We start from the raw sequence: 21,977 nt of genomic DNA, 5'->3' as shown, positions 1-21,977 counted from the left end.
AAATAAACAATTGTTAATGATCTGTTCTTTTTTTTTTTTTTTTAAACTCACAATTAAACTGTGTTCTGTGAATCAGACCATAATTATTTTCATCCCTCCTGGTGTACAACAAAGAATACATTTCCCCAGTGGTGTCAAAGAAACATAGGGCAAATTACCACATAAAAAATAACCCAAAATAGCCTCGCTGTTTTGCGGAGGAGCCAAGTGACATCCGTTGTTGTTTGTCACTAGCTGTTTGTCACTAGTTCTTCAGCTGCATAACTCACTGCAGGCCACAGCATCTTTTTTCTGTTAGGTCTCAGTCCTCCGCAGACATTTGATTGTAGTCAACTCGCTTATGAAAAACTCTGAGGCTTAGTTCGCTAAAAACAGAATGTTTTTGTTTTCCCTAAGCAGATTTGCTCTGTGAAAATGTCCCTGTTGCAAATTTTATCTGCTGGAATTGTTCTCTTGTCACTTGACTGTAAATTAAAGGCAACTGTATTGTACCACTTTTATTTTGACTCAATCAATCTCAGCCTGATAAGGAACTGGGACTATATTTGGCCTTGTCCCGACATCATACTCCAGCAAAACAAACACACATTCCTCAGTTCTACATAAGGCACTGAAGATCTTCTTGAAACGTGACATTGTTTGAACAGTCTTTCGTCTAAATGAATCTTTATCTGCCTAATCAAATTTCCGAGAGTCCAGACAGGTGGCAGAGGAATGTTTTGCGTCTAATAATTGAACTAAATCCTAAAAATAATGGTGAAGACCCCCGTCTGAATGAGATATCTTCAGATTCTTATGGCATGTTTTCATTGCATGAGGAAATATACTAGATTTTGATAAGGGCTTTAGTCAGGAATGAAGTATCCTGGCTGAGGCTTGAACGAAGATTACTTGTCCATTGAGCTTGTTGCATTTTTGGTCGAAGCTGACATTACAGTTATAATGTCTAAATTCATGAATCATAATTTGCAGGATTTCTAGAGGATGTTTGCCAACATTAGAATAAAGACGTAATTTAACTTCCAACATTGTACAATAGATCACATGCTGTATTCCACTCCTATTTCTGATATTTCTGATCCTTAAACTCAAATGTGCCAGTCGGCTGTTGAGGGTACCCCAAAAAAGGAAATTTAAACTAGGATGTAAATTGTGCTACCGTGTTCCACTTTATGTGGTTAAAGTCCAAGGCATTGTGTTAAAGTATTGGATTAAAATGCCTTTGTTTTTTAAATCCCAGGGATCTAAAAGTATTGAGGTTGACGAAGATGAAGATGAAGAGGTGGAAGAAGATTGCTTGATCCAGCCAGCTCAAGTGTTTGCACCAAAAAGTCTCATCCTTGTGTCCAGATTGGATCATCCAGAAATATTCAGGGTATTAAGACACGATGTGATTGATATATATTCTGTCTTGTTCAGAAAACCTGCATTTTGTATGTCTCCGTATGTGTCGTCCTACCAGGGTTGTTTGGGACTGATCTACACCGTGCACATCGATAGCCTTACATTCCCTTTAGAGGGTTTGGTGGCCAATCTGTTTATATTCCAGGTTCCTGTGGCTGGTGGATCCCAGGTATGTCTTCTTCAAACCAGAGTATTTTTTATTGATTTTGGTTATTTACCGTCGGAAGTGGTCATGGCTTGATGATGACATTTTACAACAGTGACTGGCCGGATTTCAACATTGAGTCACCAAAGTCGAAGGTCGTAATAGTCAATGTACCGTTTTTTCCCCCTACTTTCGCAATGTCATCGTCAGAACAAATATCTTACAAAAAAGGATCCTCCTATCTGAGGCTTGTGCTATTTATTGTGTGTTGTTTAGGAATTTATTCTCACTCAGGATTTGGAACTCATGAACCGTCTTTTAACAATTCTCGGGATTTATGAGTTCAGTTTATTTTCAAACAGTAGTAAGAGTAAATAAATTGGTGCATTCTCAACACATAAGTGTGCCTTTCGGCAAGGGAACAGACACATTAGTCCAATTAGCACATAGTAAAATCTTTCTGGTATGTGAGGAATTGTATGGATGAAAAGAAACTTGATTTTCTCAAGACTTTAATTTTCACTATTGTTGCTACATCTTTAAAAGTCTCCTGCAAACTATGATGGCTGTTGCATCAGCACTCTTATCCATCTGTGTTGCACACAACATGAAGACACATGCAATCACAAGCAAATCGTTAAAATGACATTTTTTCAGATTGATCGTTGACATTTGAGTTGTAACTGTGGGCTCATTCAGCACTCACTCCGGATTGTCTGTAATTTATCCCAGAAATGTCTGAACGTTACCTTGTCACAGCCTGAACGTGGTGTTCCGCAAATAAAATTAAAAAATCCACCGGTGTCTCTGACGTAAGCTAATGATTTGATTTAGTAGATAACTGCGATCTGTTTGACGAATTTATAATTAAAAAAACTAAAAACATGATCATTAAAAAAAAAAAAGGTGTGTGCAATGTGCATTGTTGGGATGTCACTCCAAAAGCTTCTCTGCTTACCTTGCTTTCACTTAAATGAATGAGTGTCACGTTTTCTGCCTTTTTTTTTCCCCTTGTTTTTACTCTACAGAAGCTGTTTAGCCTGGGAGCAGGCGACCGGCAGCTAATCCAAACTCCTCTGAATGACACATTACCTGTCACATGCAAGAGTGTTGCTCTGCTCTTCCAGCAGCTAGGTGCGTTCCCAACACTGACTACCCAGTTAGTGATCCTTTGACACGAAGCCTACATCATGTATGTCTGCCCTGTCATTAAGTCATAACATCGTCAGGATGGTGTGGCTTTAATAGCGTACCAAAAGACATTTTACACTTTAGATTGCCTGGAATCTTGCACCTTTTATTTGTTCTTAATCTCTTGAAATAATATCGTAAATCATTACTCATAATCCGCATTTTAGTTGATTTAACTCCGCAGCTTAATATCTTTGACATGACGTGGTATAAGTTAAGTCAGTCTTATCAGATTTTGGAGCCCCAATTCTTTTGGCTAAATCACAAGTGCAGACCTTAGAGTCAGGAGACATTTGGATTTATTGAATTGTAAACGTGTCTGCAAGATTAGAAGGGTTTGACCTCCCATTAGTGATTCTGCAATTTGCTCCAAGCTAGAGCAAGCACATGATGAAGATTTGATGGAGATTTGATGACGATTTTGATGTTGGGCTCCATTTGCACAATAGAGCGTAAGCCATTTGTGCAGCCAGTACAGTACGTGCCGAGTTCATTAAGACTTGCGCAGCTTTTAGGATGATTATCCATCACAGAATTAGTATTCCACATAGGCCACTAATGTACATGATGTATGCTGTGTTTTTAAACTTTGACCTTACTTTTGAAGTAAGCCGACTAGTATCTGTGATCTTGGAGTGAATTAATTACAAAATCTGATTTACGACGGAAAATTGGCATTCGTCTAGCCTCATTTGGGGACAAGAATGTGCTTGTGATCAGATTTTATTTTATTTTGGGAGTGTTTGTGAGGGGCTATTTACTCGATACATTTTACAAGGTCGACAGGAAGCCATTGTGTTTGTGGCCATTCTCTGTTAAGGAAACAAAAGCATTTTGACAGAAAAGCAAACCACTCCAGTCTTTACACAGTCTTTTTATTTATCTGCAAACAATTCTGTTGGTCCTTAATATGGAAATGGCGGGGGTGTTGGGAAGGTGCAAATTCATTGCAGTGTGTTGGTTTATATGTGATGCTCAATCCTGACTAAAATCATCCAACTTTATTTTTTATTGAAATCAGTATCCCTCCCCCAATGACATCTGCTTCGTTAAGCAAGCTAGATTTGTTAGTCGGACAAACTTTGTAACCAAGCCAATCCAGCAATTTCCTTCTGACTGACTCTGACATATAAAACCTGCTAATCAAGCAAATACAGAGTCAAGCATGTAACTCTATCTAGTGTATTTGCAACAGGGATAGACCAACAGTCAAACCCAAAGTTTTTCATACCCCAGGGGTAATATGAATAGTTTTGAGGGAACGTGCAATTGGCATGATTCATTTATGTTTTTGTTCAGTTTATGTACTGTAATTAATGGATGCCTGGAGGGATTTCATGTAGTAAGATATGACTGAGCAATTTGAGTATGCTAATTCTAAATTTGGTCAAATCCCTCCTAAATTTCTAAAAAGGTACAGCCTCTATATCCCTCATCTGCGAGTGCTGCGGTTATAGCAACTAGTGACGTTTTATAACTGTGCCTGAGTCCTTAATCCCTCTTTGATTGGCTGCTCACGCAGTATTTGTTTTTGAGCGTTCTCAAAGCGTGTCAAAGTATGACTTGTGTTAATCATTTCTCAGATTCCTCTCCGGTGCTGTCAGTAATTTATTGGCATCTGATCCGCAAAGAGGAGAAACGTAGCATTTCCACTATTCTGTCCGCCCTCCTACCCAAATAAGGATCGCAGAAAAAGACGTACAGACATCTTTCGGTGTGCACAGGTCACTGAAGTCAGAGGAGAGGAATGTGTGTTCAACATGTCACACTGTGGAGGAAGTACAGCCCCTCTGAGCCCCCCCCCCGGGAGTGAGATAAAACCGGCCAACAAGAGTGTTGCTGTTTATTTGTTTGTTGCCTTTGTCTCGGCTGTTATCAGGCGCTGCTGCTGTCTCTTTTTATTTAAGGCTCGGAAATGTGTCACTGTTTTCACAAGATGAGTAAACACCTGGCTCTGACATTAAGCCTCGGCCTCGGCCTCGTCTCTGTAAGGAGAGTTCGTCATATATGTACTGTAGACCATTAGCGTGTGTTTGAAATCTACTCAGAAGGAAGAATTTGCACATCTTCAACATTTAAAATGTTCTCGGGTTCTTGTTTGTCAGTGTTGAGCTGCACCCGGGGTGTCGAACATTCAGCCCCAGCGCCCCCAGTGGACCAGACATGTCTGCTGGTGTTCCTCTCTCTTTTGTCATTCCAATGTGTGATGAATTAAGCTGTCAGATGTTTGATAGGAAACAATAACAGGAACTGTGAACTTAGAATTCTTCCTGATTGTCACACTGGTATTTGAAACGTTATTTATAATTAATGTATGAGAGTTCTTCATTTCCGTTCTTTGACCAGACATTAAGACTGTCTTCACGAGTCAGCTATTTAAAGGCCTTTAAATAGTTGATGCTGCCAGCATAGTGATACTGTATACTTAAGCACTGTATTGTGGTGGTTACTTGGTTATCATTGAAATATTTTTTTTTCTACCAAAGGTAACAGTGTAGCACAGTAATTTAAGATCCCCTTGATAAAGTTGATCGATAGTATTTGACTCTAGTCCAACCTGTCATCCAATTAAGCTACTAGTCGATTAACCCAAATAACCAGTCTTACACCTATTGCTGGCACCGTGCATGATATTTGTTGAATTTCATCCAGTTTTTCCTCCGAGGCCATCAATTGGTCCTATTTTCTCTGTTCCTAGAATTGTAAATAACTAGTAGTCGATTACGTTACATAACCAATTTGGAACAACGCGGCCATTACATTCAACATTCCTTCCTCCAAACACCTCGTTAATTGTGCTTTCTTTGTTTTCTTTAATTGTTTCCCTGTTCCAGGAATTCAGAATGTTTTGAGTCTGTTTTGTGCGATTCTGACTGAGCACAAAGTTTTGTTCCACTCTACAAGTTACCAGAGGCTTGGGGAGGCGTGTCGCGCATTGGAAGCTCTTATGTTTCCCCTCAAGTACAGGTCAGTGTGCGGATTGACACTTTGATCATTGGTTTCAGTTTCACAGTCAGCACTATCTAAAGACATTTTAATAATTTTATTATCCTCCTGTTGAAGGGTTGTATTGTGGTTTGTTTATGTTTTTAACAATGTGCCGGGAAATGTGCTTTATGACGCTCAATCATTTAGTTAATTTTTTATTTCCTTTTTCCTGGTTTTGCTTGACATATAATGTGTGTTTATCTATGTGTGTGTGTATATATCATCTTCATAGTTATCCCTACATCCCTATCCTGCCTTCACGCCTACTGGAGGTGCTGAGCTCGCCGACACCCTTTATCATTGGCGTCCACTCCATGTTTCAGAGTGAAATCCAGGATCTGGTGAGCGCAGAATGAAATCCCCTAATCTAAATAGTTTGTAAAATGTGATGATGCAACGTTTAGCGCACATAAATTCATCTGTCCTTGTAGAGTTTTGATTTAGCTGCCTGTGCCACATGTTGCTTCTCGCGGACTTCCCGCCAGGTGCAATAAAAGCACCTGATATGTCAGTATTTCATGTGTCACCAGTTGGATGTCATTATCGCGGACCTTGATGGAGGTACAATCAAAATCCCAGAGTGTATCCACTTGTCTCTACTTCCGGAACCTCTGCTCAGCCAAACACAGGCGGCTTTGTCACTGGTAAGTATGTCAATGCTTCTTCGTTCATTTCTTTTTTTTTTCCCCAGCATTTTAACTTGAACTCTGTTTCGGCCCAAGGACTGTCCAGATTTACTAAGGAAAATGTTGTAAAACTTGGCAGTAAGACACGTAATAAACAGGGACAAGGGGCAAAAACAAATAAAACTTTTGAACTCGACACAAAACATGCCTATCTCGCAATAATATCCCTTTTATGAATGGTATGTTCTACTGCTGTTTGTGGAAAATGGTGATGTGCAAAGCCTGCCTCTTCTAGGCATTGCATCCTGATCTAGAGATTGCAGACAATGCGTTCCCTCCACCTCGCGCTGCACCCTCCAACCTCAAATTGTTGGTAAGTCAGCATCACTGTCACATGGCCTCCCTTTGCCCATAGTTTGACGTCTTCCTCCCCCATGAGGAGAATGCTTCTGCTTTCAACAAAAGGCCCTTATGCCAAAAAGGTCACACTATTGAGATTCCGCATCAACTGACTGTTATCTAAACTTGATGATTAATTGATAATCACAGTGATGTTGCTTCATAGTTTTGACATGTGTATGTTGTTTGTGTCTGAATGTGTGACAGGACAAAGAGGTGAGGGCTGTCTTTCTCAGGCTGTTTGCACAACTCTTCCAGGGCTACAGGTCCTGCCTGCAGCTCATCCGTATCCATTCTGAAACTGTGATTCACTTTCACAAGGTAAGATAACAAGTACCGATTCGCGTGCAAAACCAAGTTTTCCTCTTAATCACCGATATTTTTAGCAAAAGCTTCCCATGAAACAAATGTACTTGTAAACATCCAGGAATCAACAGACTATTAGCGTGATTGTCCCTCATTGCTTGGTATTTATTTTGTTTGCCGGACATTGTTTCCATTGTAACTTCAGAGCAGATCATCATCATCAGCAAAGTACCCCACATGGATTTTGTTATAATCTTGTTCAGCGTGTTTTCCTGAAATCAGCAAATAATGTTTCAGTCAACCCACAAACAATTGATGTTGCCTCAGTGACATGCCTTCTTAGGTACACACAACCTTGCGGCGATTACTTGAAAGATAGAGCAAATATCCTTTAATTATACTATGACCTACATACAGTACAAGAATGTATCACATTGTTCACATATGTGCAATCTTGTAACTATTTTATTTCTGACATTTTGCAGACTGCCTTTCTAGGCCAGCGAGGCCTCATTGAGAACGATTTCATCACCAAGGTCTTGGATGGCATGGCCTTCGCTGGGTTTGTCTCTGAGCGTGGTCCGCCTTATCGAGCTTGTGATCTCTTTGATGAGGTTAGCCCACTCGATTTAACATAGGAACCTCCTAAATAGTACGCTCATATAACCCATCCTTGTTTTTACGGGGTTTTTCAGGAGCCTTTTGCAGTTTATATTTTACTTTTATTCTGTGTTCATAGCTGGTGGCCTTAGACATTGAGAAATTTAGGGAAGAAGATCACAACCCTCCGAAGCTGCAGAGACGCATCAGGGAACTCTCGGAGCAGCTTTACAGAAATGTGAGACTGACAAATTTATTGTTGTAATGACTATGAAGCATGAATATGTTTAACGTTAAGAGCCTATCACAAGCTTTCCACAATTAATCATCGGCATATACAGTAAAACCCCGCCTCTGCTGTACTCGCACACGTTCGTTGGTAGAATTGAGTTGCGTTCAATGACCACTCATAAAGTACAACGTCACAAAATTACACAGGAAAAAAACTAATGCACCAAACGTCAATGACTAGTACTTGAGCACATTGCAGGGAGGGGGTATGTGGAAATCTAATTTCTTAGAAGTATGTGTTATTTTGGTGACTATCTAAACTGGAAGTATGATGCCTGGTTCATTAAAACCCCGCCTCCGTTTTTCTCACGCACGTCCAATGACCAAAGTAGATCATCTCATAATTACACAGGAAAAAAAAAGAATTTAATGCACCAAACAGCAATGACTAGTACTTGAGCACATTGCAGGGCGTAGGTGGAAACATTTTATGCTCATGGATCAAATTTAAATTCTATCTCAAGGCGCCTCTGTATGCGATTTTAAGTCATTGGTCATCTTAATACTTAATACTCTTGCATTTGTTATCACTAGGAGATTCCGAACCCCCACTTGGCATTCCAGAAAGTGCCTAGGCCATCAGAGGGATCACATCTTCGGGTGCACCAAGTACCCTTCCCCCTGTTGTGTGACGATCAAGTGGAGAAGCTGCTGCAGGAGGGTGTGGCCAAAAGCATCAATGCCCCCCCATCAACACGGCCTGAGAAGAAGTGTGTTGTACCTGCTGGTCCTCCTGTCGGTATGACCACCTGTTACTATCACCATATCACAACCCATCCTTAATGCACTATTAATATGTGGAGTGATTCCTTATCTTTGTTTTTCAGTATCCATTATGGGAAATATAGGCTCTGTGTTTAACAGTGCTCGCAGGCTTGAGGTAGTGAGGAGTTGCATAGCCTTCATCTTTGAAAACAAGATCCTCGAGACTGAAAAGGTTCAGTGCACAATCATTCAATTTGCTTCATGAGATGTATTAGATCAGGGGGGTCAAACTTGTTTTTTTCGCGGGCCGCATTGTAGTCAGCTTCTTTCGGAGGGCCATTATGACTGTCAACCGAAATAAATGCATGAGCACTTCATATTATATACAGTAAAAGCTACAAAACAAACTGACAAATAACTCGTTTTCAAATCAGACGAGTAAAAACTGGTCAAATATTTAAAAAAAAAAAAAAGATATTATTAAAAATTTGTCTTCACGTGCCACATAAAATGATGTGGCGGGCTGTATCTGTATCCTTGAGTTTGACACCTGTGCATTAGAGGAAGCCCATGTACTAATACTGGTGGTATGTGTACCGCATTTTGAGAATGACTCTCCTAGATTTTATGTACTTTTTCAGAGTCAGGTAGTTAGTGTTTTGTTGCCTACTTGAGCAACCAATTATTTCACTATTTAGGTAAATTAGTCTATCCTGTGTGTTGGCATCCTAAGCTTTTAACAGACGTGGAGGTTGTCTCACCTTTTCCTTCACTAAAGTTCTGTTTACAACACGGCGTATCAGAGCGTATCAAGATAGAGCACATTTTTGTTCTTACAATGGCCAACAGCCAGTTTGCTTCGTAGCCTACTAACTTCATATATTTGTTTTATAATTAAAGCACTGGTCTTGCTGCTTATTTGAGAATGCATGCCATTTATCCTGTGAACCATCAAGAAGCCTATAAAACCTGCTTTGACATATGGTCGGAATAAACACGGGGCTCTACTGAAGGGAATGTAAATACTGCTGTTGCAATCACTGACTATCGTAAAGTTGTAACGTTTCATCCCGCTCATCAAAATAAAATGACAAAAATTCGGTCCAGAGACTACAGATCTATTCATAAAATTAACTTTATTCTATTAGACACCACAGTAAATGTCTTCTTTTTTTTTGGAGCGTCATTGTTATTCTTATGTTCCTATGTTATGGCTCATCAAATGTAGTCCATCTTCATTAGTTACAGGCTCACTAAGTTCTTCCCTAACGCTGTCTCTGTCCGTCTTCACCCTCTTCACAGACTCTCCCTGCTGCTCTGCGGGCACTCAAAGGCAAAGCCGCTCGCCAGTGTCTGACTGAGGAGCTAAGTCTTCACGTCCAGCAAAATCGGGCCATACTGGACCACCAACAGTTTGACTACATCATTCGGATGATGAATTGTGCCCTGCAGGTAATTCCCCAAATTTGAAAACTATGGAAAAAAAAAGTTTTGTTAGGGAAATTTGGTCCCTATCATGTTTCAAAAGAAAATAGTAACCTAAGATTGTCAGCAATCAAGTGCTTAAATCTTTTTCATCTTTTAGAATAGGCAATTGCAATTTTTGCAACAAAAAGTAAACAGAAATAGAAGCTAATAATCATTCAGCTATTTGACAATGCTGAAGAAATGAAAAACTGCAACTACCCCAGATTTCTTTTCTGACCTCTTACATAAAATCATTTTGAGGTAAAAATAACCACGATTTATGGTCGTGGATCCATCCAGAACGGAAATCAAAACAGGAAAATACTTACAATGTCCTCAGCTTTTAAGCAAAAGCAATGTCAGAGAAGCACAATTGTACATAAGACCTCTACTGTCCATGGTTACCCTTCCTCCTGGTTTTAGCTTTCCTGTATTCTCCACTTGTTTAGAACATGTTGTAAGAATGAGCTCAGTAATGTTGCTCATTGTTTATCAGACAACTTGTTTGTCTCTTCCTGGTGCCCACATAGTTGGAAGTATCCAAATCAGTAAGCCGTCTGTTTTGTGTAGTCCTGAGAGAATCTGAGGATTCAATCAACAAAAGCAGCCAGGTCTTTATTGCTAATTCTTCATTTTTTACTGCCTCGAATCTGCTCTTTCTTTGGAGTTTAATCTTCGTAAGCGGTCCCAAGTGTGCAGATTTCATGGAGTGACTTTGGATTCCAGTCATTTTTTCATTACAAAGCCAATAAATCTTGGCAGCTACTCAGGGCATGAATACAATGTTGAAGTTGTCACCATGTGACAAAGCTGGTGGTTAGCACTAGCAGTCTCATTGGCTTGACTGGAACAAATTGAACTGGTCTGAAATTACTGACCAACTGACTTTCACATACTCTACTGACATATAGCTACCAAGTGTACGTGGACAAAGATTCTTGGAGAATCCCACTTTTGGCGTGCCACTAATACTGACACACATTCTGATTTTACTGTCTTTTTTTATTTTATTTCATTGGATCCAAGCAAATGTTCTGAGCTGAGATTTGATGGATTTCTTAGAGACGAACTGAGAAAGTAATATAAATAGAAAATTGGCAGTCGCATTATTAGCTCTTCACACCCATTCTTGCTACATGCTGCCTCATAACAGACTCGCAGTGATATTTCAGTTCCGCGTGCGAGCGAGAGGAACAAAGGGGAGAGAGGGATCAGAGTGACCTATCCTGTAAAAAATGTTGCATGCTATTGTAGAACGATAGCAAAATGCCTCATTAGGATTTCTGGCGGCCACATGTATGTGACACGTTCATTCACAATGACATCATCATTAAGAGGCCAATCATGACATTGATCATTTAACTGCCTTTCCCTTGGGGTAAAGAACAATTTTGGTTTCTGGTTGTAATCACCTTCCGAAAGGTTTTTGAGGATAAGGTGGTGGAGGTGGAGTGTGACACAAAACGTATGCAGCTGTAGTCACAGCGTGGTACTTTTCCCGTATTTTATGTTACAGCCTCATTCCGGAATAGACTATATTCATTTTTTACTCGCAAAATCCGACACCCCCTATAATGAAGTGTTTTCGAAAGATAGAAATGTACCGAGATATCCTGGTTGAAAACCTATTGCAGCGTGGTCAAGACCTCAGACTGTGTTGAAGGTTTACCTTCCAACAGGACAATGACTTCAAGCACACTGCCAAGACAATGAAGGAGTGGCTTGAGGACAACTCTGTGAATGTCCTCAAATGGCCCCGACAGCCCAGATTTGAATCTTTGAATCTCTGGCAAGATCTGAAAATGGCTGTGGATCAAAGAGGAACGGGCAAAGCGAGCCAAGCTAGTGACATCTTAATCAAAACGACTTTAGGCTGTACATAGTATTGATACTTGTGTACAGGTGTTGTTTTAATAAATAAATAAAATAATTAAACTTAATAAAATAAAAAAAATTGAAGAAGAAAACACTTTGTGCTGTCAATATGTGGAGTTATATGTAGAATTTTGAGAGAAAAAAATAACTTAGTCCATTTTGAGAAAAGGCTGTAACAAAAAAAATCACAGTGCAAACTTTCCGGATGCGCAGTAACTAATTCTGTGAAGCTTTGAGGCAAAGGTTTTGCATAAAATTAATTGTGTCATTTGAATAATCGTTAGCCACAGGCCTAGTTATGTGTTTTCCCAAGAAGTAAATTTCCAAAGCCTGTCATGTATTCGAAAAAGATGTTGCGTTCTCAGGAATGTGTTGCCGCCGCCAATAAGATTTTACAATATTTTTTCCTGTTTAAACAAAGGTTATTATTCTTATCGGTGTTTCTGCCATGAATCACACCAAGTAACAAGCCCCACTGACGCATTTGAGCTAATTGCCCATCTCGTTGTGTGTGCACGCACGCACGCCGGTCAGTGCTCCTGCTCCCTGCGGTACACAAGCCATGTGGGGGGAATCAGGCCTGCTGTGGATGTATCCTGGCATCTCAACCATTTCCTGTCAGATAGGATTATTAGTCCTCCGTGCTCTGCTCTCTCATAGCCCAGGGCCTCATCTTAGTTAAAAAACACATTCTGAATGGCAGTTTACTAGGAGAGGGGATTACGTCGGGAGGTTCAAGTGGCCACGGTGCCGCCGAAGCCATGTGTCCCACATGATGGTGAGTTTGATGCGTTGAGGTGAGAAGTGGGCAAGACAGAGCACATGTTCCACACAGATGTTGTTCGGGGAAAATTGATCTCAGCGTTGTTTTGGTGCTGACGTACTGCACCTCTTTGGTGAGCCTGAAGGCCACTATAAGGTTCAAACAGTTTCAGTGTAGGACTTCATTACTTTTGACATTGCTTAGCACATAAATTAGTTTCTTGCTGAGGAAACATGGCCTCTGTGTGCCTCAGTAACATTGATGGGCTGTTTAACGTAGCAATGGTCAATAGGAATTGAAACCTTTCCATTTTCAACTCATTCCTTTAGATGTCTAGTGCGGCCAGGTAAACATCTGCTGAAATCAGGTTTCAGGACTCTCAATACACCACAGAGGTCAACTATGTGACCTTCTCTTCCTTTTGCTCCACCTTACTGCAATGAACCGAAATATGCTTATGCACTATATGTGCGTAAAAGTGCCATTTACGTGTGCATTCCAAATGCATCACTTCATTCTGGCAGATTTCCCGGATAGTTTTTCAGGAAGTTTTCCTTTTGTTCACTTCCTACATCATTTCTGTCACATACTTGAGTTTTGGGCTCACCGTAACGTGTACGTGTCTGATGCCGAATAGCTACGTTAGTCATCGTAGCCGTTAAGAATGTCCGCACCTTCAAGGGGGAGGAAAAGACTGATGAGAAACACAGTAAATAATGGGAGGAAAAGAAGACAGCGGGGTGTCGTAGTGGCCAGAACTGTGAGGCGACACATCAGAACAAGTTATTTTCTATCCATTTTTGAGTTCCAGAATTAAAATTGCAAGTACTCCCAACCCTGCATGTGGTGCTTGCTCATTTTCCCCATGCCATTGGAAAATCACTTTGCATTTATTTTCAGGCCCTCTTTAGAGCGTTGTGCTTATCTCCTTGTGAGTTTATCTCGAAATAATGTGTCGTGTTGCTACTCATCCAGTCTGTTTAGAGATTATAGGTGATAATGAATTTGACTTAACCTTGTACGTATCATTTGTATATATCTACGTTCGAAGGAAAAAATACTTTTTAGAATACTTATGATTTCCAAACATTGTAGAATTTGGTCTTCTATTAGTCAATAGTAGACAACCATTTTATGTGCAGCTGGTTTATACATATATATATATATATATATATATATATATATATATATATATATATATATATATATATATATATATATATATATATATATATATCTCCCTCATCACTTATGCATTTCTCATCATGAACTTCCGTCACCCGCAGCATTGTTCACTGGTGGTAAGCAATGCTCTGGTGCCTCTGCAAGGTGGAACTTTTTATCGCAGCCCAAATGGCAGAAAAGACAAACAAGTGACAAGCAAAATAAAACAGAAACTGTGTTTGCTTTCATGTGTAGCTGCGGCACTTGTGTTTTGCATTTTCGCTCCTCTGTACATTCTTGGATTTTTTTTCTCACTCTTTTTCTCTTGAGCAATGGTGGCAACAGGGGGCTACATTCCAGACCACAATCAGCAAATTCGGCATTCTTTACCCTATGTTGTGAACTATTGATATCTCAACGTGTGACTGTATGCGCACATTCTTTTTCATGATTTTGAAGTGAATCAGATTACTAAAGATATGCTTTTCTGTATGAAACAAGTCCAATTGAGTGTTATGAGGTATGCCACCAGGTCAAAATCAGTGCTGATGTTTGCGCATGGTATTACTTTTGTTTCCTCTGGCTATATTCTCCTTAAGTCCAGTTGGTTAGCTTAGCACCAATAAGTACCAATTTCCTGTGAATTAAGTACTTTTGGAGTCCGACTTGCATCCTTTCTCCTGTTCTCATCAGTTTTTTTGAGCCGCTTAGGCTCCTGCTTGATGATTCTTAATGTACTTCCCATACTAGCCATGTTCTTTTAAAATGCTGATTTAAAAAAAAAAAAAAAACTCAACATATAGTTAAGCCTAAAATTATCTATTCCCTTTCATTTGTGAATGGGTTTCTTTGTGGAATGGTTATCTTGGGACTTAACGCCAAAATCTCTAGAAGAAGCAATCCACTTTTATGACAAAAGGTTCCATGTAAAAAAATAAATAATACATGTATTTGTTTTTATTTCTATAGTGTAATAATAAAAACATTGGTGTTAACACACATTCTATTCATTGAATAGTGTATGTGTCAATACGAATTCATAAATTTGGCCAAAACAGAAAATCTATTGTTAATTGTTTTCAGTTGGCTCTTTTATTTCAACAGTTTGTTAATTTTCAATGCTTCTCATTAAAGGCCAATTAAAAAGATCATAAAACCTACTGAGTTTCCAAGACAGATGGACAAGCTGCACAGGGAGATAACAAAAGAAAAACTGCTGACATGTGTAACAGTTATATGTCACTGAGGAGATATTTCCAAGCATTTCTTGATTCAAAAGCAGGAAAGAAAAAGGATTGGTTCTGTGTCTCGGCATGACCAGATGGCGTTGAAATATTGGACGATTTTATGCAACATGTGAATGTTTGTGATAAGCCTTAGTGTGATCTGGTCAAAATTGCAAGAGACAAAAATATGTTACAAATTAACTCAAGACTTTCTTAAACAAGTGTGTCCGAGTACAGATTATATAAGGCTATTGGAAGCATGTGTCTGTCTCGACTATGGAACACGGTGAAGTGAACGGTTTTGGCAGTTGTTTTTTTTTTGGCTTGGCACTGACATTTAACAGGACATGACTGTCTTTATGTAAAAAGTAATTGGACGGCTTACCCCTTTGTGTTCATCTCATCGATCATTCCCATGTGTTACATGCATGCTTGATGTCCATTTAGACAGAACGTTTCTTAAGCTATAGCTGAGGAACGCCTACCCGCAAGAACGCAATGTCTCATTTACCCAAACAGGCATACGTCCCCCTTAGTGGTCCTGGTGTGTGTTGGGAGCTGCAACAGAAATGTGTAACCTGTGACCTCCTGCGTCTTGCCCCACTCTCACTTGTCTCCTGTTGTTTGACCCACAGGACTGTTCCAGCTCAGAGGAGTACACTGTGGCTGCTGCACTGCTGCCACTGTCAACAGCTTTTTACAGAGTAAGTAGGTTCATTCAACACAGATGTGTGTTCTGCGTAAGGCTTCTGTTTCACGGATAATGCATACAAAGTGCTAGGGAGGCCTGTTGCGCTAAAACCACTTCCAGCCCTTTACGTGATATAGTGTTTGAACTTTTTTGACACACAACAATATTTCATTGTCACCATACTATTAGAGATAAATAGCACTCTTAAGAATTGTGACTGCATTGTGATTAATTTAATGTGTGGCTTCTTCTGGCGTGGAGGATAAAGAATACATACTATATCTAAGTGGACTTCATTGTTGCAGCGTTTATTTTGAAATATCAGCTGCTTAGATGGTTATATATTATCCCATCTATGGCCGTTTGCACAACGTGTATGTCTCCCTGTTCTGTTGGGCAGTAAACTCCAACTGAGAGTAGCCAAGGCCTCTTTTTTTGAAGAATTCTTTACTATCTCCCAAAACACTACACTCGTGGTGAAGTTTGCTGCCTCCATCTACTGTAGTGCTCATATCTCCAATTTTTCCTCCCAAGTTAAAGTACAGAATTAGCAGGTTATAGTGCCCGTTTTCTAGCCACTATGAGAACTGCTGCTTTCTGGTCTTTCGACATCTTCCTCATACAGTAAATCAGCAACATTTCTTTGCTTCTTTAACTTCACAAGCATTCAATTCTGAAGCTTTTGACTCATTTCTGGACTTTGACTGGACCCTTAAAGCATACTTGTCCCGCAAACCATTCTCTTTTAATTTTGTTTGGATCTGAAAGACACACAAGAAGTGGTTGACAAAATGACGCATTCCTGTGTGGCAGCAAAATGCGGTGCATTGCATTATGGCCAGGCACGTTCACCGACAATATTGAATGACAAACCTTTATTTTAAAAAAAAGAATGTACTTTTGTCACAATATCTTTGTTAATGAGTCACTGTCTCCTCAGCGTTACTTGGATGTGTTCACAATGCACATTGACCCTGTTGCAAAAGAATTTTGCTTTGCGTTTCTGTCTCACTGTAGTCGCCTCCTACCACATATTGTCACTACTAGAGACCGTTCAGTGTTTGCTTTGTTTCCATATGTTGACGCTTAACAGATGATCTTATTGACACACATTCTCCGTTCATTCCTTAAACGCCTCTGCTTTTCCCCCTGACTCATCTAACATACTGTATGTTGCACACGCTTGTTAATATTTGCAACAGAAGTAAGGACGAAGCAATGTCCCAAATCTGCCGTTGTATTTTGCATTCATGGTACCAGTTGGTAAAGTTCATCTAGGTTTCATACAACCGCAGTGGCCTTTTGTTAGCTGCGTTGTTGAACTGCACAGTTCCACTGACCTTTGTTATCTGAATATGAGTGTTTATCAGGAGATGGATGGGGATCACTGACATCTGATTTTTTTTCTTTTGCATAATATTCAATCTATTTGAATGTGCCACAGTACAAGTCTTTATCCTAATAGTGGGATAAAAGAAATTTGGTGACCTACACACTCTGCTGTTAGATGGGGCAGTGGGCTGGCCATTTTCCTGACATGAGGAAAGTGATGTACTGGTTGACCCTTGTGTAACTCCCAAAATGTTCAACTTCTGGTTTATTTAATCTGTTTACTTTATTTTGGAACATTTACGTTACTTGTACATTGTGTCATTACTATTTCGCAGTTATGTTCTGTCGATGGCTTTGTTTATGATTCTGACTTTCTGCATCGTGTTTCTATGAGGGTTTTTTTTTTTGTACACTGCAGGAGATTGATTGTGTGCAAGGTAATTATGCATTCCGACAAAAGAAAAAAAATACTTTAACTTTTGCTCCAGTTTGGGAGCAATTTGTTTAAAATACTTTTCTGCCTCTAGGCTAGCAACATATTCGTCATGATGATGATGATGATGATGATGAAGGCTAGCAACTTATTCGTTTTGACTCAACATTTTCAGTAATGTCCAGTCCGGCTACTTAGTGCTTGAACATCACGACAAGATCCCAGATCCTGATAGCCCCTTTACCTCTTACCCACACACAATGTGTCCCTCCTTAACTCTTTTTGGTGTTTTTAAGTTTGATTTGGGGCTTGTTTTCACCTCTTTCTCAAACTTACATTCCACCCTTCACGAGTCGAGCGTCTCAGCCAAATGGGTCTGATAATACTATCCTCCTCCTTTTCACTTGGATTTCCTTATTTCCTTTCCTCCTCCCTCTCTATTATTCTCCCTTTCGCCATCTCGTTCTTTACCATCTGTCTTGTGAGGGGCTCGCTGTATTAAGAAGAATTGACCTAGGTCGAAATGACCTGCACATATCTGAAGAGTCAGAAAAACACAGCCAAGCTGAGTGTAGACTACAAACACTCCCGCGCACAAACATGCTCACACATCTGCATTTAGACACAGCATATAGCAGAGAGGTGTTACAGAGCTTTTGAAAGCTGTTCACCTGTTTGTTTGAAATACTGTTTCTTCCATCCTTATCGCTTGAATTCAGCTTGTCTGTGTCGAGTCTAGACTATGACGCATTTCTCAGTTGTGGTCACAATGAAGTCTTCCCTCAAATTATTTTTGACCTCACAATTTGAGCTCTCTTTTTTGGGAAAGAACTTCCTAATGATATATTGTATTAGTTAGACTGATGACAGGATATCTTTGTTGCCATCAGTGTTGCGTAATGGAAAACAAGTCAGTGTATTTATTTAAGGCGATATGAATTACTATATGAAAGAACAGTGGGTGCTGGTGTATTCCTGAAAGGGACAAAATATTCTAGAGACGGAAAAAGTTCTAAGAGCTCAACATTTTGAACTCCTCCCGACACTGTCTCCTGTCTTGCTTGGTTTCCTGTTTGTAAGGTACTGATGTGTGTGTGTGCGCGTGGGGGTGACCTTGACCCAGTAATTTGCCTGTTTGGACACACTTTCGCATTGTAGCACTAGAAAATGAGTCCCAACTTTTGACTGACATTATAAATCACAGGTGACTTTACACCTTCTTTCAAAAAAATCACAATAGTTCTCACCTTCGTGTATGATTCCCAAAGAACATTTCCTCTGTTTTGTAATGTAACACAAGACAAGTGGGTGTGGGGTTTTTTTTCTCATAAGAGGCTCGTGATGTTTGTGGTCATCTGCTGAATTTTGGTCGTAATTTTGTTCGTAGCTTAATTACAATATTAATGTTATTAATGAATTGAAAGAACTTGGCTCCAGGACAGGCCATGTGAGGAACATTATGTCAGGCAGTCCATCTCGTGGCTTTGGGCTTATCATCGAGGGATTAAAGCTGTTTGTGCTGGTTCTAATTATAGCAACCATCTCCAATTCTCATACTTGAGGATAAACAATAAAGTGCCGATTAAAAACTGCTTAGTGTCAATTCTTTGTGGGGGGGGGGAATCAAAAGCTGGTCTAAAAACAGCGCTGGGTCTTCCAATATGTTCTTCACTCAGTATGAAGATAAAGTGTGATATTTTATTTACACTTTGTCATAGCTTAGATTGGAGTGTTCCAAAGTACCATATTTTCCAGTCTATAAACCGCTATTTTTGTGGCTTATCGATGGATTTTTCATTATTTTTATGATATTGTATGATTTGTGCATATTCTCTTGTATAAGGAAATTAAGCATTAGCACACCTGCAGTTTATAGTCCAGTGCGGTTTATATATAAACAAAATGGGATTTTTCCTGAATTCTAGCTGGTGCGCCTTATATTCGGGTGCGCCTTATAGTCCAGAAATTCCGGTCGTAAACAGATGCCGAGCATTTCACATTCCCTTCTTGGATTGTTTTTGCACGTGCCTACTCTTCACCCCCCTCTAGTTAAACGTCAAAACAAAACATTTACTGTTTGAAAATACTCAGAACAAAAATGAAGATGTCACTGCTTTAAATGACCTTTTTAGCTTCACAGATTACAATTTGGAAACTGGGTTGCTTTCCCTTGAAGTCAGGGCTAGTTTGACTCTTGTTTTTGTGCAAAGTGGAAAAACAAGTGCAGCTGTCAGCGTCATCACGTTGAACATAAATTAGATACGAGGATGACTCTCATCATCCGTTCATTTTCTGGTTTCAGGCTGTAAAATTTGATGCAATCCCAAAAGGCTACTTGAGTTTCTGCATTGCACAACACACGTTTTACTTCACTAATTTGTGCGAGAATAAAAAATAATTGTTCAGTGGTTATCAAAAATTTGTGACTTGACTGAATGTGTTTGTAGTGGCTGAGTGTACATTACAGTAAGTTTCCATTATTTATTTTTTTCTGTTTCATATGACTTCACTTCATATGCCTCTGTAAACATCATTTTTCCTTAACGCCAGAGTAAAACAAAACAAATATACAGATTGTTTTTTTTTTTCCTTCAGAAACTGGTTGCTGGGGTGAACCAATTTGCCTATACCTGCATCCAGGACCACTCCATCTGGACCAGCCAGCAGTTTTGGGAGGCCACTTTCTACAGCGAAGTCCAGAGCCAGATCCGAGCCTTGTATCTCAACAGCCCAGAGGAGAAGTGGGGCTTCCTTGCCAGACTAAAGGTAAAAGGATAGAATAGGATTAAGTATAATTGTATTTAAAAAAAATGAATATCTGCTTATATTCACAGCCAATTGAGACCCGGCTTTTAATTGATATCCGCTCAGCAGTTCTGTGTTGTCTGCAATCTTTTTAAAACCTGTTAAGTCAGAGCTTTTTGTGAACTTTCAGTGGCTCTCAATCCGTTCCAACATTTCCTCTCCTACCGCCATCTCTTTCCAGGATGTGGGCATAGCGCCTGCAAAAGGCGAGGAGCAGACAGCAATGGACCTAGCTGCCGAGCAGCTGCGCTTGTGGCCAAGCCTGAATAAAGAGAAGCAGCAGGAGCTGGTGAAGAACGAGGAGAGTACCATTTTCAGTCAGGCCATCCATTACGCCAGCCTCATGGTATATCTGCTAGTTCCTTTGGATACCAGCAAGAACAAACTGCTTCGCAACACGCCCGCAGCTGACTGGGAGAGCGGCAGCAACAGCATCGTCACCAACAGGTCAGCGGGGAAAGGAAAGGGGTTTCACTTTCTTAAGGCAAGGCATTTTTTTTATTGCATTACTCTTGGAAATTTAGCAATTATTAATTACTGTATATATGCATAACTTACTCACATAACTTAAAGTTATGTGGGTGGTTGTCGCTCGCATGTTGCTTGCCATGTTGCTAAACGGAATGAAATATGTCTCCTATGTTTGTTTCGCATCCAGCCCTAGATGCATTCAGGATGTTGTTTCTGCACAAAATAGTGAGTCTTTCAACCCTTTGGGTGTCATTAATGGGCCCACTCAACTCAACTCAACCCAAACAAAATAGCAGTGATTTCTCTCGCTGAGCACTGTGAAATAAATTACTTAGCTTGTTGCCAAAATCCCTCAGATGAACACAGTGTTCTAATTTTGTTTGCAGTAGGTATATAACAAAGTTTTGGAGTTGTATTCTCAAAACATCTTCAAAATTCAAAACGTAACTTTATTCTTTGTATGTAATTATTTGAGACAACATTTGTGTAGTCATTTTCTTTCATTGTTTTTTTCCCATTGTAGTCTCTGACGTTTTTAGAGAAGATATTTCGATCCCGCCACTCACTAGTCAGGATTGGAGAAAGCTGATTTCTTCATATGAAACATTCTCTATGGCTCATAGATTAATCCTCGTTGACTTTGCACATTGCCTGTGCCTTGCTCACTGTTTTCTGACTACTTCTGTCAGCACACAGTTCTCACATCTCCCAATGGGCGCAGCAGTTTGACCCCGTTACACGTTCTTGCTTTTCACCATGCCATTTATCATTCATAGCATCGCCGGCAGCGTTGCTGAGAGCTTCGACACAGAAAGCGGTTTTGAGGATTCGGAGAATAGCGACGTGGCCAACTCGGTGGTCAGGTTTGTGGCTCGCTTCATTGACAAGGTGTGCACCGAGAGCGGAGTAACCCAGGAACACATCAAGAACCTCCACAGCATGATCCCTGGTACGTCACAGACACTGTTCATTCACGTAGATGCTGTCCTAATTCCCTCAGCTTTGTGCAGAGTAACTCCTGCTGGTGTTTATTCTCAGCAACGCCGGCCTCTGATCTGATTAACTCCTGACACGTTAAATGGCCTTAAAACCTCC

General features: G+C 40.0%; 1 protein-coding gene across 4 annotated transcripts in view; it reads left to right on the top strand.

The window, feature by feature from the left end:
* Positions 1–21,977, top strand: part of sbf2 (SET binding factor 2) — a 58,245-nt gene that overhangs the window by 20,707 nt on the left and 15,561 nt on the right. For all 4 annotated transcript variants that reach the window (XM_061276348.1, XM_061276346.1, XM_061276347.1 and 1 more), the window contains 17 exons: positions 1,241–1,375; positions 1,463–1,573; positions 2,578–2,683; positions 5,575–5,707; positions 5,961–6,069; positions 6,259–6,372; positions 6,650–6,727; positions 6,961–7,074; positions 7,545–7,673; positions 7,799–7,897; positions 8,485–8,689; positions 8,778–8,887; positions 9,958–10,107; positions 15,786–15,854; positions 20,202–20,372; positions 20,593–20,858; positions 21,659–21,831. In XM_061276348.1, the coding sequence (XP_061132332.1) occupies positions 1,241–1,375; positions 1,463–1,573; positions 2,578–2,683; positions 5,575–5,707; positions 5,961–6,069; positions 6,259–6,372; positions 6,650–6,727; positions 6,961–7,074; positions 7,545–7,673; positions 7,799–7,897; positions 8,485–8,689; positions 8,778–8,887; positions 9,958–10,107; positions 15,786–15,854; positions 20,202–20,372; positions 20,593–20,858; positions 21,659–21,831 (2,272 nt within the window). The remainder of the gene's footprint in view (positions 1–1,240; positions 1,376–1,462; positions 1,574–2,577; positions 2,684–5,574; positions 5,708–5,960; positions 6,070–6,258; positions 6,373–6,649; positions 6,728–6,960; positions 7,075–7,544; positions 7,674–7,798; positions 7,898–8,484; positions 8,690–8,777; positions 8,888–9,957; positions 10,108–15,785; positions 15,855–20,201; positions 20,373–20,592; positions 20,859–21,658; positions 21,832–21,977) is intronic.

This window comes from Syngnathus typhle, linkage group LG4, assembly GCF_033458585.1.
Source record: "Syngnathus typhle isolate RoL2023-S1 ecotype Sweden linkage group LG4, RoL_Styp_1.0, whole genome shotgun sequence".
In the NCBI taxonomy this organism is placed as follows: Eukaryota; Metazoa; Chordata; class Actinopteri; order Syngnathiformes; family Syngnathidae; genus Syngnathus; species Syngnathus typhle.
The sequence above is the reverse complement of the archived record's forward strand: the minus strand, read 5'-3'. Positions and strand labels throughout refer to the sequence as shown.